At 46.0% G+C, this 14383-nt stretch overlaps 1 protein-coding gene and 1 long non-coding RNA gene across 6 annotated transcripts in view; one reads left to right on the top strand and one right to left on the bottom strand.

The window, feature by feature from the left end:
• LOC308189654 overlaps positions 1–11547 on the bottom strand; it is a 35225-nt gene extending 23678 nt beyond the window's left edge. Inside the window, exon 1 of the long non-coding RNA XR_013946496.1 lies at positions 927–11547. This is a non-coding gene — a long non-coding RNA (uncharacterized lncRNA). The remainder of the gene's footprint in view (positions 1–926) is intronic.
• MTCL1 (microtubule crosslinking factor 1) overlaps positions 497–14383 on the top strand; it is a 103571-nt gene continuing 89684 nt past the window's right edge. For 3 of the 5 annotated variants that reach the window (XM_080579912.1, XM_080579911.1, XM_080579908.1), the window contains exons 1-3: positions 497–932; positions 11556–11784; positions 13280–13434. In XM_080579912.1, coding sequence (XP_080436038.1) covers positions 11583–11784; positions 13280–13434 — 357 coding nt within the window. In that variant the 5' untranslated portion in view covers positions 497–932; positions 11556–11582. The remainder of the gene's footprint in view (positions 933–11555; positions 11785–13279; positions 13435–14383) is intronic. The other 2 variants (XM_080579910.1, XM_080579909.1) reach the window with 2 other exon arrangements.

Raw genomic sequence — 14383 nt, 5'->3', positions numbered from 1 at the left:
AGGCTGCAGGAGGCTGCCGCCGCCGCCGAGCTCCGCCGCCGGCCGCCCCCCCGGCGCCCCCGGCCCTCGCCATGGAGGCGCTGAACGGCCCCGGCCCCGGCCCCGGCGACTCGCTGCGGCCGCCGCCCGGCCACCACCACCCGCACGCCGACAAGAAGCGGCCGCACCGCGCCCCCTCGCCCGCCAGACCCTTCCTCAAGGACCTGCACGCCCGCTCCGCCGCCCCCAGCGCCGCCTCCAAGCCTCCCCCGGCGCCCCCCAAGTCCCCCGGGCTCCCCGGGCGGCCCTCCCCGCCGCCGGCCTCGCCGCAGCCGGGCGCCCACCACCCGCCGGCCGCGGGGCTGCTGGCGGCGCAGGGCCGGCTCCCCCGCCGCCCCGCCGCCCCGGGGGCCAAGGCCGCCGCCGCCGTCGCCGCCGTCCCCTCCGCGCGGCCGGGCGCCAAGGCCGCCCCCTGCGCCAAGCGGGCGGCCCGCGGAGCCGAGCCGGGCCCCGGCGGGCGGCCCGGGGGCAGGCAGCCCGGCGGCGAGGGGGCCGCGGCGGGCGGCAAGGGCAGGAAGGGGAAGCGGGGCGCCGCGCCGGGCGGCGGCCATGCGGCGGCGGCGGCGGTGCTGGCCCGCGTGGGGCACACGGACAGCAGCTCCGACCTGTCCGACTGCCCCTCCGAGCCGCTCTCCGACGAGCAGCGCCCGGCGCCGGCCGCCAGCAGCGACGCCGAGTCCGGCACCGGCTCCAGCGACCGGGAGCCCGCCGCCGCCGCCCTGCCCGGCCCGGCCCGCGGCGCCCCCCCGCCGCCCGGTCCCCGCGGGGAGCCCCCCCCGGGGCCGCAGCCCGGAGCCGGGCGAGCCCCGAGCCGCGGGGAGCCGGCGCGGGCGGCCCCCGAGGAGCTGCAGCGGGAGGTGGAGGAGCTGCGCTCCGAGAACGAGTACCTCAAGGTGGGTGAGCAGCGGGGCTGGGGGGCCGGGGGGGGGCCGCCGCCGGTACCCCGGTGCTGGCAGCCTGGGCTGAGCTGCCCGCGGGCTCGGTCGCTGCGGTGGCGGCTGGGCAAAGCCCAAACTCTTCCCAAAGCGCCGGGGAGCGAGGGCTTGCTTTCCAGGAACTGCTTTCCTCAATGCCGCCCGTTAAAATAAGAAGGGACCGGTTTCCTCATTCGGTACGGAAAGGCCGGCAGCGCTGTGTCCTCCGGTTCTTCTCTTACATCTATAACAAGGCTCTGGGTGGCTTAAAACAGCACCCGCCAACGAAAGGTGCATCCTCGGACAGCTCTGTGCATGCATCCCCCGAGAGGCAGGAGAGCTAAATTCAGGCGTGCTGTGCTCCGAGCCGGCTTGACCCGCAGAAACCTTTGGTTGGACCTGTCCCTAGAATATGAGCTTTTGGCACAGCAAAGAGGCTACATCCATAAAGAGCTATAAATAAACAAACTCGGATAATCGCGTAACCGCGGGTACTGTGCCGCTTGACTCTGCTGCTGGTGACAACAACGTTTGTTCCCCGATTTCGCAAACTCCGTTTAGTCAAAACAACCACGCAAATCTACGGGAGTTTTGCTCGAGTAAGGGCTGGAGCTGGGTGTAACCTCGGGAGAGGGGAGGGTGGCAAAGATGTGAACTGGGCTTGCCGAGGGGTTTTGGCTAAGGGACGAGAAACGATGCTCAGCATAGCAAAAGGTTAGCAGCAGGGGTGCCGCAAGGTTCTCTGCTGGGTCTGGTGCTGCTTAATGAACTGGAGAAAGGAGTGAGCAATGATACAGCAAAATCTTCAGACGGCATGAAGTTTTTCTTAATCTGAAGTCAAGTCCAGCAAAGACTGGGCAGAACGTGATCGGAGGCTTAACCATGGTGAATGAGTGAGAAATGAAGGCAGAGGATGGGAAATAAATCTCGATATTGAAAATTTGAAGCGCTCAGAGAGAAGGACTGAATGTGCACTTTTCTAGGTTTTAAGTGCCTTGTGTTAGCTCAGGAGCATCTTGCGAGAGGGAGCAATGCAAATCTCTGCTCAGTGTGAAAGTGCAGGGAAAATATGTTTGATTTCATTGGGAACTGAACAGAGAATAAGAAAGAAAATATTATAATGTTTTATAGAGCCATGGCTGTTATGTGGAGCAGTGGGTGTATGTGAAATACTGTGGGCACCACCGGTCATCTAGAAAAGGATAACACAGAACTAGACCAATAAAAATGATTGGCAGATAGCAGAGCCTTTATAGCACTCATTTGTTGGAAAACTCTGGGGTGTATCAGGGAAATGTAATAAAAGTCTGTAAAATGGTGAGTGACATAGAGAGCCTTTATCAAAAGCTTCTGTTTTACTTGACAGCCCAGAAACAAGAGGAGATGTAACGAAATCTGGGTTGGTAATAGGAATTGCTTTCAGGAGTAGGCAAACTGGCATTGCCAGCAGAAGTCTTGGAGGCCAGGAGTGTAGAGTACCCAGAAAAGCATCTCTTTGGACATCTCTTTGTGTTACAGGATTTCCACAATTGTGCTTACACTTTCACCCGGTATGGAGAACGTGTTAATCCTCCTGCTTCATACTGAAGACAATTTGTAACTGTGGGAAACTGAAAATAGCGTTTGTCTGAATTGTCTAGGACCAATTATCATTAGGGTTTGGCACTGGCAAGTCCTAGCTGAAGAACGTTATTCCACATCGGTTGAAACGTCTATCTCTGCGTGGCTTCAAGTCTTTCACCTTGGTGTCTTCATCATCTGCAGCAGTCAGGTCCCAACCCTCCTTTGATTTGGGCTGTAACTTTTTCAGGCCACAAGTATTTCAGAGACCAGCAGAGTAATGCAGGCTGCTTTCTGAGTGATGTAGTTGACTTCCAGTGGGCATTTACTGGTGCCTGGAAAGCCTTGAGCTGGCACTGTGGCTCTTCTGAGGGGAATGATTTGCCTTTTCTCCCTGGCCACCCCAGTGTGTAAAGTCTTGGAAGCGCTGCTCCTCTCCCAGATGGGTTGGAATCAGCCTGACAGCTCAGAAGCCATCGGGAGAATTCCCAAACTTTCTTTTCCTTTCCTAGGGAAACTTATTAAAGCACTTCTCTAGCCTTCTGCAAATTAAAACCACAGCGTTGCGCGAGTTGTTGACGTGTGGGTTTGTTTCTTGTGTTTCTTACACGGCGGTTCTCTTGTTTGGTGAAGGAGCGAGCTTTGTTTCTTGTTTAACTGGAGGGGGTTAAGGAATAATGGGGAGGCTGTCAGCTGCGAATAGACAAATGATTAGATAAATCCCAGAAGAAAACGTTAATTTCCTGAGCGTGTCCGTATGCTGAATTTTACAGAGTTCACTCCTTCTTTTCCCTCCCTACATCTGGAATGCAACAGTAAGTGCACATAATTTTAAAGCCTATACCAGGGAAATTTCTCCTTCACATAGAAAGGACTTTCACATATCAGGATATATAGAGAGTGTACTCTGTGTGTGTGTATATATGTTCACACATTATATACAAAGACTTATTTAATTGTAATGATTACTGGAGATTAAACAGCTTCTAGAAGAAACAAAGTGAAAACAATCGCATGTCTTTATTTCTACTCCAATACTAGAAAGTCTCCCAAAATGCTCTGTGGAAGCCTCGCAGAGCAAGCTGTTGGTGCTCCAATTGTCTGAAATTTCATATACTGTGAGCCTGATCTCAACCTGATATAAAGTTTCCACCTTATGTATTTCCTGGCACTGTGATTTTTATGCTAGGTGAGGCTTTGGCTCCAGAAGTAGCGGACTGTCTGTAAAGTTGAGCATACACATGAAGCAGCTCGGGATAAGTGTTCACACGGTGCAGTTTCCCTTTTACTACCTCTGTGAAATTTCTTTGTTGATTTCAGTTTCGTGAGTTTCTTGCATAACCTTCCCGTGTAACATGCTGAAAGACTGTAATACTACAGCAGCAATTAAAAAGGTGTCGCTTATTTGTTGAGGTGAAAGAGTGGAATTTTGTCATGGTGGCTGCCTCTGTGTAGTCAGAAGGTCACTGGTAAATGCTAGCGGAAGGTATAGGTTTAGTTACTGCTGTCCGGTCTTCATCTGTAGGAGCAAAATACTGCCCATGGAGAACCGTCGTGCACTGTGCAAGCACTGGGAAGCTTTGAAAGAGGCTCTTCGTGGTGCAGATCCCTCTAAAGGATCAGGGATCCTCAGGGAGAGGGACCAGATTTTAGCAATTAAAGATGTTCTTGCTTTATCTTGGCAAAAGTTTGTTGCAGACTGTTTTAATTAAGTAAGCTTGTTACCAGAAACAGCAGTGATACTTGACTTGTGAAATACGAGTCTGACATGTGCTTCTTTTCTCTTTACATCCTGCATGGACACTATTTGAGGGAAAAAAAAAAAAAAAAAAAGCCTTGTCCATGAAGTGCAACACTTCTCACTGTCCTTAAATGAAACCGGTGCTTGCTTTGCTTTACTGAGTGTTTGTGAGTGTCTTGGTACAAGTTCACATGCCCTAGATGCTACTACTGTGCAGACTAGCACAAAAATATATTCTAAGCTATCTGGGATATCTTAGATGATCACCTTGCTTATCTTGCTTTGTCTTATTCTTTCTACTTTCATTTTTATCTGTGACACAGGGTGGGTGTAAGGGGAATAAGTGGCCACTCCTGGCACCTTACGGCACTCTGATATGTCTACACAAAGCTCGTTTTTGTTTAAAACTGCAGTGTGTGTCAAATGAGGTTATCTTGTATTTCTCAGCTCCCTTGAAACTGTGGGTCCTTGAGTCTGTATGCTTGAGGTGAACTGAAGCCTCACTTGTGTATCTCAAAGGATCTTTGCCGACCGAAAAACAATGCAAAGTGACAGGACCGAATATTTCCTTTAGCGAGGGTGTCAGGGGTCAGCAAAACAAAGGTAGCCCCCATCTGTGTGGCAGGCGCCTTTTCTCACCTGGTACCTGGTGTACCTGAAGAGAACAGTGGCAGTAACCCTGCCCTGGGCGTGCAGCCTCTGTGGTGGGCCTCGGCCTATGGGCGGCTGCTGAAGGGAAACAACACTTTGGGGGGGGAACAGGGGAAGGGGACAGGGCCTTAACAGCCCCACCTGCATCCCCACCAAAGCCCTGTGCTGCCTGGAGGGTGGAGGAGGCGAGGTACCAGGGCACAGCCATCTGCAGCACTCGGGGTGTTTGGTGGTGGTGGTGCACCCATCAGATGACTGCTCCCAGGGCTTCAAGCGCCCCAGCAGAGGAAGCGTGCTGGCACAGTCGCAAGCCCGGTGCTTGAGGGAAACAGAAAAGCTGCCAGACGCTCCTCTCTCTCTCTCTCACATCCTGCACACTCCAAGCAGCCCTGAAGTCAACAGCTGCTCACAACCGTATGAGTTTTCAGTTCTCATCTTGTTTTACACCTCCGGTGCTCTGCCTTGGGAAGTCGTGCGAGCTTCAGGCAGCACCGGGTCAGTGCAAGGCTATTTTGAAGTAGTTTGGTTTGAGAGCTAAACAATACGATCAGGGGCCCAGGGACTTTCAGTTCCTTAGCATATTTTGCAAGAGGCAACAATAATGGTTGTTGCTTTCTTCACAACCAAAGCCTTTTAGAGCGTATTTATCCCTACTGCAGTTCTGCTGAAGTGGGTAAAGTGATAAGGGGGATGTGTTTATTCCTTAGCAGTAACACCGTCTCCTACATAAAGACGGTCTGAGATATTTAAAAGACAAAAACAGAGATTACATAAAATTGCAGTTCGTGAATCTCAGATTTTTCAAGGCCTTTCTAGAACTCCTGGATTTGCCAGTACCATAGCGGTTACCCACTGTAATTTCCACCCATCCTTTCTTCCTCGCTCTCCCCACATTTGATTTAACATATTTTAAATAACCTTTTATTTAGAAAAGCTACTGGCATAAGCTATAAATATGACCTCTGGCTAAACTAAACAACACTTAGATTTTTTACATAGACAATTGAATTTCATGCTTTGCTTACATTTGCTTAAATGCTGTACTTATTGGTTTTGTATGTTTGTTTTTCTACTCCTTGTTTGCAGATGTTACCAAGTTAGTATTTAACTTCTGGGCACTGATGCATTCCTAGTTTGCAGATATTACCATCTAGACGCTGATGTGTTCTACTTCAACGGAGCCTCAAAACTTTCAGTTTGTTGGTATACATAACTGTAAATGCATAGGAAAGAATTCAGTATCTATACATCCTTTACTGAGGTTTTCTCATCCGTACTGAGGTTTCTACACCCACTGGGTTTCCTGAATGAAACGTCTCTGTCATGCAGGTGTTTTAAAGCTGTCCAGAGGATGCAACAGTAATGGAGCACATTTGGAGCACCCTTGGAGCGTAGTTCTCTGGGTGTTTTATTTCCAAAGGAATACAGTTCGTGTGTGCTCCACAGGCTGTGTGGGTGCAAATAGGATTTGGTGGGGATGACTGGAGAATTTGCTTTCAAACCTCATTACGGATCTCAGCCAGACTGGCCAGGTAGACACCGCCAGTCAGTTGTGCAAGTATTCCTGTTCCCTTCACTGGGAATGACTCATATTATGAGTACAGGTTACTCAGTGTAATAGCTGCAAGACCTGACTCCTCTCTCTCTCTCTCTTTTTTAAGAATCCCAAACAAGGCATATTCCTATAATTTACTCTTAATTATACTTTGTTATAAATTAAATCAATATTTAAAAAGTATGACATCAATAAAGGTATTAATGGGGTAATGGCTTCTCTTCTGACAGGCAGGTCTTCAATTTGCGCAGTACCGATGTGAAATTACACCATCAGTATGTATTTGGGCTATGCAGCAATGTAAACTGCACACATTCTTTCCCCTTTTAACCAGTTCACCTTGGCTTAGTGCATGGACGTGGCAACAGTGAATCCTGATTCTCTTGCTTTTCCACCGGAGTCTAGGGGAATCCCTCAAACGGAGCGGCTCTTTATGCGTATCCCTGCGTCAGAGCAGCCGCCCAGTGACCTCAGATGGGTGATCCCCACTAGACCCCAAACAACTGGCTTTTAGGAAGTCATCCAAACTGGGTTCCCTAAAGCACAAGCAGCCAGACTCAGGAGCACGAGCACAAGCAATTTGGATTTCTACTGCAAATTTAGAAGGAGCTGCCAGTTAGAAAGTGGTTTCATTTCCCACACTTTCTGCTTTTCCTTTCTTATGACCAGCGTGACATCTGGAAAGAAAAGCATTTGAGCTTTTTCGTAAACAATGTTCTCTTGCAGGACTCTCTGCCTGCTGCTGTTCTTACTGAAGTCAATAACATAATTACCAGTAAATTAAAGGGGATCAAGAGGAGGCTCTCATCCCCTGCAGGAACGTACAGCGAAGTGAAGCTTCTTCTGCCTGCACTTAACCTTGCAACTTCAATTGCCAGTTTGGGATCTTGGAGCAGGTCCTGCCTGTTTATGGCAGGGTGCAAACTCTCAGTTTTTTACATGCACAAAGAGGGATGCCTGCTTTCTTACTTGTTTGTTTATTTTAATTACTCTTAAGTGCCTATTCTGGTCTCTCTCTTCAGTTTTATGAAATTAAAGTCCACGGTATGAAACTCAACACCTCCTGAGAGAAAGAGCTGTAATTCTCACTCACAATAATAATAGTAATAATAACAATACGTTTTAATGGAGTCAGGGATTGGGATTATATAGTATTTCCAACCGCCTTGCAGTGAAAGCACTTTGTTTTTTCCAAACTCCTGAGTTTGTGATTTCCGAGGTTCTGGTTTGCCTGCATGTGTCTTTGATTGAACAAATGACTGACATGTTTTCCTCCAGAGTGGTGGGGTCACCAGTTTTGTAAGTAGGACCATCACAGTTTCAATTGTAATTTTCTCTTCCCTGTGTCTTTTCTCCATGACTGTTGTGAGGCCTGCAGATCATCACTTTCAGTGTTCGCTTCCTCTTGGTGGTTTTGAATAAAACTCTTTTCAGCTGGAGTCTCTGGCCAAACATCCTGGCCAGCCTTGCATTTGTGCCTAGGAGATCCCACCAAGACAGCTGCAAGGACAGAGAGGTGGCTGGAAGATGTCTTTTTTCCCTTCCCTAGCACCTGGGGCAGTTTTTACATGGCCAAGGGTGTGAAAAAAATAAAGCAGACTTTAACTGAGCTTCCGCTCTTTTCTGTGTACACATCACTTCAGAACAGGACCGTAAGCTGCCCCGGTTTAGTAGGTGCAATTGTAACAGCTGTGACTTAGCGGATGCTGACACAAGTTTTTGGTGTCTATGGCAGAGTCACAAGGACCCGCTGAAGAGAATTAGCTGTTGTCAGCTGGGAGCGTCTGCACCCTTGCTGCTATATCAAGAGCGAGAGTATGTCTTTGCTGTAACTAGTAAAGACTATCCCAGTAGCCATAGTTGTGTGCTGTCATACAAAATCTGAACGACCTACTGCTTTCCTGCGTTTCAAGAGACGATAAACCTGAACCTGCTCCCATACATGTATTTTTAATATGTGAAAATATCTTCATCTTGCTTCTCAAAAAGACCCAGCCTGACCCTTTTTTATTTTTTCTGCGTTGGCTGGGGAGACCTGGCAGGTACGAGCTTAGGGCAAAGCAGCAGCAGTACAGCAGAAGGCAGGCTACCAGCGTGTGCAGCCTGTACAGCCAGTTTTTTGCTCCTTATACGGTCAGACTTGTTTGTTCCCTCGTTGTGTTTGCATGGATGTTGCCGTGTTTTAAAACTCCTCCAAAGGCTGCTGTATTCCAAAATACAAGGGCTCAGGGCACATTCTGATTTCTAAATAAAAGTTTGGGGAGTGGGAAAAAATGTGTACAAAATAAGCTCAATTCAGTAAAAAAAAATCAGGGGAGAACCATGAATGGTTTTAAAATACAGCTTTCTTGATTGTATCCTCAATTTCAGTTTATCTGCCAAATTGCACTAAAGAAAAGGAAACTGTATTTATATAACCAAAGAAAAGCAAACTGTGTATTTATATAACGAAAACCAGAGGAAAGCATAAGAAAAAAATCACTGATTTGCAAAGTCAGAGTTGTGCTGGTACGGGAAATTGAGAAAACTGAAGTTTTACTGGAGGTGAAAGACATGCCTCTCTACTGAAATACAGCCAATCCTGCCAATGCTCGCAACTTTGGGGGGAACTTCTTTGGTAGGAGGAAAGACACTGGATTCGAGCCTGGGTTGGAGACAGACTTACCCTGAAGGCTGTGAGAGATTCTATGCCCACCGAGGGGATTTGGGACTCTTCCGTTTCAGTGGGATGCTTGTTTCAGGGGACTGGGTTGTTTGAAAGGATGAGAGATTCACTTTCCAAATTTGACTGTAGTAAATACTTTGAAGTCAAATGTAGTGGGTTGTTTATCTTTAGAAACTGGCCAGATTTACTAATTCCAGAAACTGATAGACAAGGAGTAAGTTTAAGAGATCAGCAATAAAATTGTAATTACTCTTTGCAGACCACGTAATACACTAAAGCCATTGTTTGTTCCTTGAAGTATAAACATAGTAAACTTGAAGTAAACTAGATCCCATTAATTTGGTGGTAACAGATATTTTCCTTCATTGTGGAATTGTGTTGCAAAATTCTCAATTTGCAACCAAATTGTCAATCTAACATTTGAGTTCTGAAGATGCCATTAAAAGACGATTGAGCTTAAATCTAGTTGTACGTGATTCAGTTCCTGAGCCTGCAGACAGCCTTAAGCAATAACTCAGGTCCTGTTCATGCCATAGGGCTATATTAGCTCTGACAGCTACAGACTGCAGTTTTGGAATCATCTCCTTAGCCAAAACAACTAGCTAATATACTGGTAACACAACAGCGTACTCTTTTTCTCAGGTTCAAAAGTCACTGCTATTCTCTAACCAATTTCTAAAACCTTGCTCATTAGGGAGTCACCCGGGAGCTTCTCATCCACCCAAATGCCCTACTCCTGCAGCTGTCCCAGGGAGATTACAGGGCAGGATGTTCCTTAGCTTTAACACCGTAGAAATCCGAATATAATGAGAATGTATAGGGATATTGTGGGGTTGGGAGAAAACCTTTCTCCTAGTCCGTCCTTTCTGAGCTTTTAGGGAGAATTGCATGGAGCTCAGAGTGTTTGTTTTAGAAATAACAAGCCTTGGGCTTACCCAAAATTTGATGCTGGCTCAGCTACTTTGACTTAAAATATCATTGTGTAAATACTCGAGTTTTTGTACGTTGATGGAATTGTTGCGGGTGTAACACTCCTATTGTAACATAACCACGCCAATGAGGCTAAAGAAGTTGGACATGTCTTCATTTGGTCGGTTTGTAAAGCTCGAGGGGAGCAAGGTGGATATGGGGAGGAGCAGGGCTGTCCACCCAGTGTGGTCGTGGGAGGGGGGAATGGTGGATCTGACTAGCGGAGGGATGTCGGCAGGCACGTTCACCCCACTGTGCTGGTGGGACAGGGCAGGGATGGTGCAGCTTGGAGAGGGCTTTGTCAGCAATGCCAGCTCCGTAGTTGCATCTTCTCCACCTGATGCAAGCATGAAATACGCTCCAGCTAGCGTATTTTGGGTATTTTGAGTGTCAGACACAAATCTGAAGTGAGGTGGCAGTGCAGCTAACCCCGATGCAAGTTTTCCTTGAATCTTATTTATGTTTTCCACAGAAAATGTGGTCTTTCTAACATCAAATGCAATTTTAAAGAAAACAATTTAAAAATTGGTGGTTTATTCTTCTCTCGTTCTTTTCCTTGATTTGTTTTCCCAGCTTAGTTCAAAGCTAGTAGAGATTTCCTCCCATGCAGTAGTTTAATGGCTTGTACCCCTGAGCCTGGAAGACCTTTATAAGAGTTTTAACCTGGAGCTTCAGTCGTGCACAGATTAAACAAATGAGAATGATAGAGCTTATCCTGTTCAGCCATAAATCTTTAAATCTGACTCGAGAGAGCATGTGCTGCTCATGGAATAAGGTGGGACTGGGATAGCTCAGGGTGCCCAGAAAGGAATGCCCAGGCTACATTCCCAGGGGCACAGGTTTTATTTTGTCCTTGTGGTCCCTGTTATTCAAATGTACACACACAATCAGAAAACATTTTCTCCCACACCCAACCCATCTGTCATTCAAAATGTCCATGGTGCTGGGCTCAGGTGGGACAGCATTTTCATATGGAGCAGTTCAATATTTGGCAGAAAGTTCCTATGTCAAAGAATCATTACAGTTGTAAAGGGACAATTTCATTTTTAGGAATTGCTGGTTGTTAAAAACGCACGTCACACAGAGATGTTGAGGTACTTTGTTAAGTGGGTTTACTGTAATCTAAATGAAGCAAGGAATCAGTTCAGACAGTGGAAAAGTATTATGCATTTTTTCTTTTTATTAGAGATGGAAAAATGAAGGTATTACCAGTTTCAGGAAACAGATAAGCATCTGGTCTGTGTTTAATTATTAAAGCAATTGTAATAAATGTATCAAGCGTTCATTGGTCCAGCATAATTATTCAATGTTGGGATAAAACTTTTGTTCCTATGGCTTCTGCAGATGCTTGTTGCAATCTGTATCGCTCTATTAGCCTGGTATCCTAGCGAGCGTGTTTCCTATTTGCTCCCGTGGGTGAGATTTAAAGGTATGATGGAGCACTGTTTTGACTTTTCACAGGATGAGCTGGATGAACTTCGAGCTGAAATGGAAGAAATGCGCGACAGTTATTTAGAGGAAGATGTTTACCAGCTGCAGGAGCTCCGGCGAGAGCTGGACCGGGCAAATAAGAATTGCCGCATTCTGCAATATCGTCTCAGGAAAGCAGAACAGAAAAGCTTGAAAGTTGCACAAACAGGCCATGTGGACGGAGAGCTCATTAGGAGCTTGGAACAAGATTTAAAGGTAGGTGAGAGATTCATATTCACAGTGAAAGATAGCAGAGCGGGGTTTGGCTCCCTGTAATGGAAGCAAAGGTGACATATGAAACAGGCAGTAGTTCTCAAAATGTCAGGACCAATTTCCTTCTTCTGCGGTGGAAAACAAATGTTCAGCTTATCATCATAAAAAGATGTGTTAGCAAGTAAAAAAACATGTGCTTAGCCTCAAATGAAAGAAATGCTGTCAAGTTAGATCTGTGCACTTGAAAGATTTAAAGGGCTTTGTTTTACTGGCTTTACTCAAAACTTTAGATTTCCAAAACTGTATAAACAAAACTTGATATGCTTTTCCCAGTTCATACTGTTTCCTTCCTTTCATTTCTTGCTTAAGTCAAATAACTGAAAAAAACTTGTCAAAGGCGCATTTCTTCTGGCCTAACAAGCTATTCTTTTTGAGTCTCATACAGGAGCAGACTGTTACAGCAGTTTAGGAGGACAGATAGAGAATAAAAATACTATTCCCATAACTCAAATTCCTGTAAAATCTGTTCATACTGAAACAGTCTTTATGTTTTTCAGAAATGTTTCTGTTGAGGCTAAGATTTGCATAAGCATGATGCTTATCTAGCTTTCCTTGTTATCTTTCTGACTATTGCTATCATGTAACTGTTTTGAAAATATCTCACTGCTGGAATTATTAAGCACCTGGTACTCGAAAATACAAAACATAAAACCTTCTGAAATTGGAATTATTGGTTCCCAGCAGTGGAAATCCATGTGATGTATCAAGTGATCAAACCTTTCAAAACGCCAGACACAATTTTTTCTTTTATTGTATGAAATGAATGATAACCTTATCATAATAAAAAAAAGATACATTATTCAGTAAAAACCTTGTATGGAAATCCAAGTAAAAGAGATACTGAGTTTCTTTGTTTGCTTTGTTTTTGCTGAATTGTTGTAATTCAGTAATTCATCATTTCTTGTGATGAATCACCATTCTGAATGTTTTTGGAGTAAATATTCTTTCCTGTTAGGCTGGACTCAGAAAACCTAAGCTAGCATATATTTCTTTATTATCACTCTTGCCAAGTTGTGATTGCTGCTAGGGAAGCAAATTTGGGCTAATGAGACTTCTGCCTGGATGTGGCTTTGATCAATGACCTGTCAACTTTACAGCACAATATCTTTTGTTTTATCCATGTGTTATGCTGGGACTTTGATGTGCCTAGTATCTGCTTAGTATCTGCTTGTTTCCTCCTGCTGTCCATGACATTGCCTTAGCATAATGTGGAGGGAGAGCTGGAGATGTGTAATCAAATATATTTTCATCTTGGATTTCGTTTTTTAGAAATGAATATTCATTTTGGTATTTGGAAGGCTTGGAGCCTTTCATCAGCAGTCTCATAATTGAATTGAAAATCTCTTGGCTGTCTCTTGGATGTTTTCTGCTGTAGAAAACATGCTGTAGGTGTTGCTCCTCATGGATCCGCGTCATGTGGTTGTGCTTTTCTGACCAGGTAGCCAAAGATGTTTCTGTCAGACTGCACCATGAGCTGGAGAGTGTGGAGGAGAAACGTGTTAAAGCAGAAGATGAGAATGAAGTCCTTCGACAGCAAATCATTGAGGTGGAAGTATCAAAACAGACACTGCAAAATGAGCTGGACAAGTTAAAAGAGGTAAGCAATAATCTGGAAAATCATGCAGAACGGTGTTGGTAGGTTAGATGGGAAATTTGGCACTCAAGTGTCTTAGGCTAATTCTTTCATGAAATGCCTGCAGATGTTGCTTGTACAGTTGTCTTGAAGCTCTCCTCACCTTTGTTGTACATCCCAAGTGTGTTGGTACTTTAGAAGCAATAGAGAGGTAGGTGAGTGGTGTTGGGGGTTTTCTCCAGGGCTTCTCACAGGGCTTCTGTCCCATTTTAACCTAGTTCCTCACGGCCTCTTTCTACTGGAGCAAAGCTATCTTTGATTCAAGGCCAGCTATCTCTGACTCTCCTTTACCCAGACTGGGACTTCCACCTATTTTAGAGTCAAATGAAGTGTGCGTGACTCATCCCTCAGAGGTTAGTTCAGATAGGCGAGCCGCCGTTTTGGCTGGTGCTCTTCAGTGGTGACAGTGGGAGCCACCAGCATGAGTTAGGTGGCAGGAATGTGGTCTGTAATGTATAAATAACATTTGCACTTCAGGCGCAGAAACGCTGTCTGTTGAGAAAAGGGATCACCGATGGGAGCTGACACGTAGTCGTACTGGGTGAAGTGAAGATCCTTGGAAGCAAGCGAGCTGAGGTGCAGGGGACAATAAAGGAGAGCCAAATACTAAATGTGGTTCTTTGCTGGAGCCAGTATCCCAGTCTGTAGCAGTATTTCTGTTCTCTTACCTATACAGCAGATTGGCAGCTCACGGTCTCTGCTCTGTTTTAAACGAGATTGAGATAGAACATTTAAACTTAATGAGGTAAGGCATTTATCTGCTGAGCCCTGGTCAGATTTAGAGAGCCGGTGCAATTATGTGCTATTTTAATCTTTCAAACAATGCTTGCAAGTCAACTGGCACAAAGCCTGATTCAGTTTTATAAGGACAACCCCTATTTTATTTCTTTGTGCATTTGAGTTATGAGGATGA

Source organism: Anser brachyrhynchus (assembly GCF_964034855.1).
Source record: "Anser brachyrhynchus genome assembly, chromosome: 2".
NCBI lineage: Eukaryota > Metazoa > Chordata > Aves > Anseriformes > Anatidae > Anser > Anser brachyrhynchus.
Note: the sequence above shows the minus strand (reverse complement) of the source record. Positions and strands in the feature narration are given on the sequence as shown.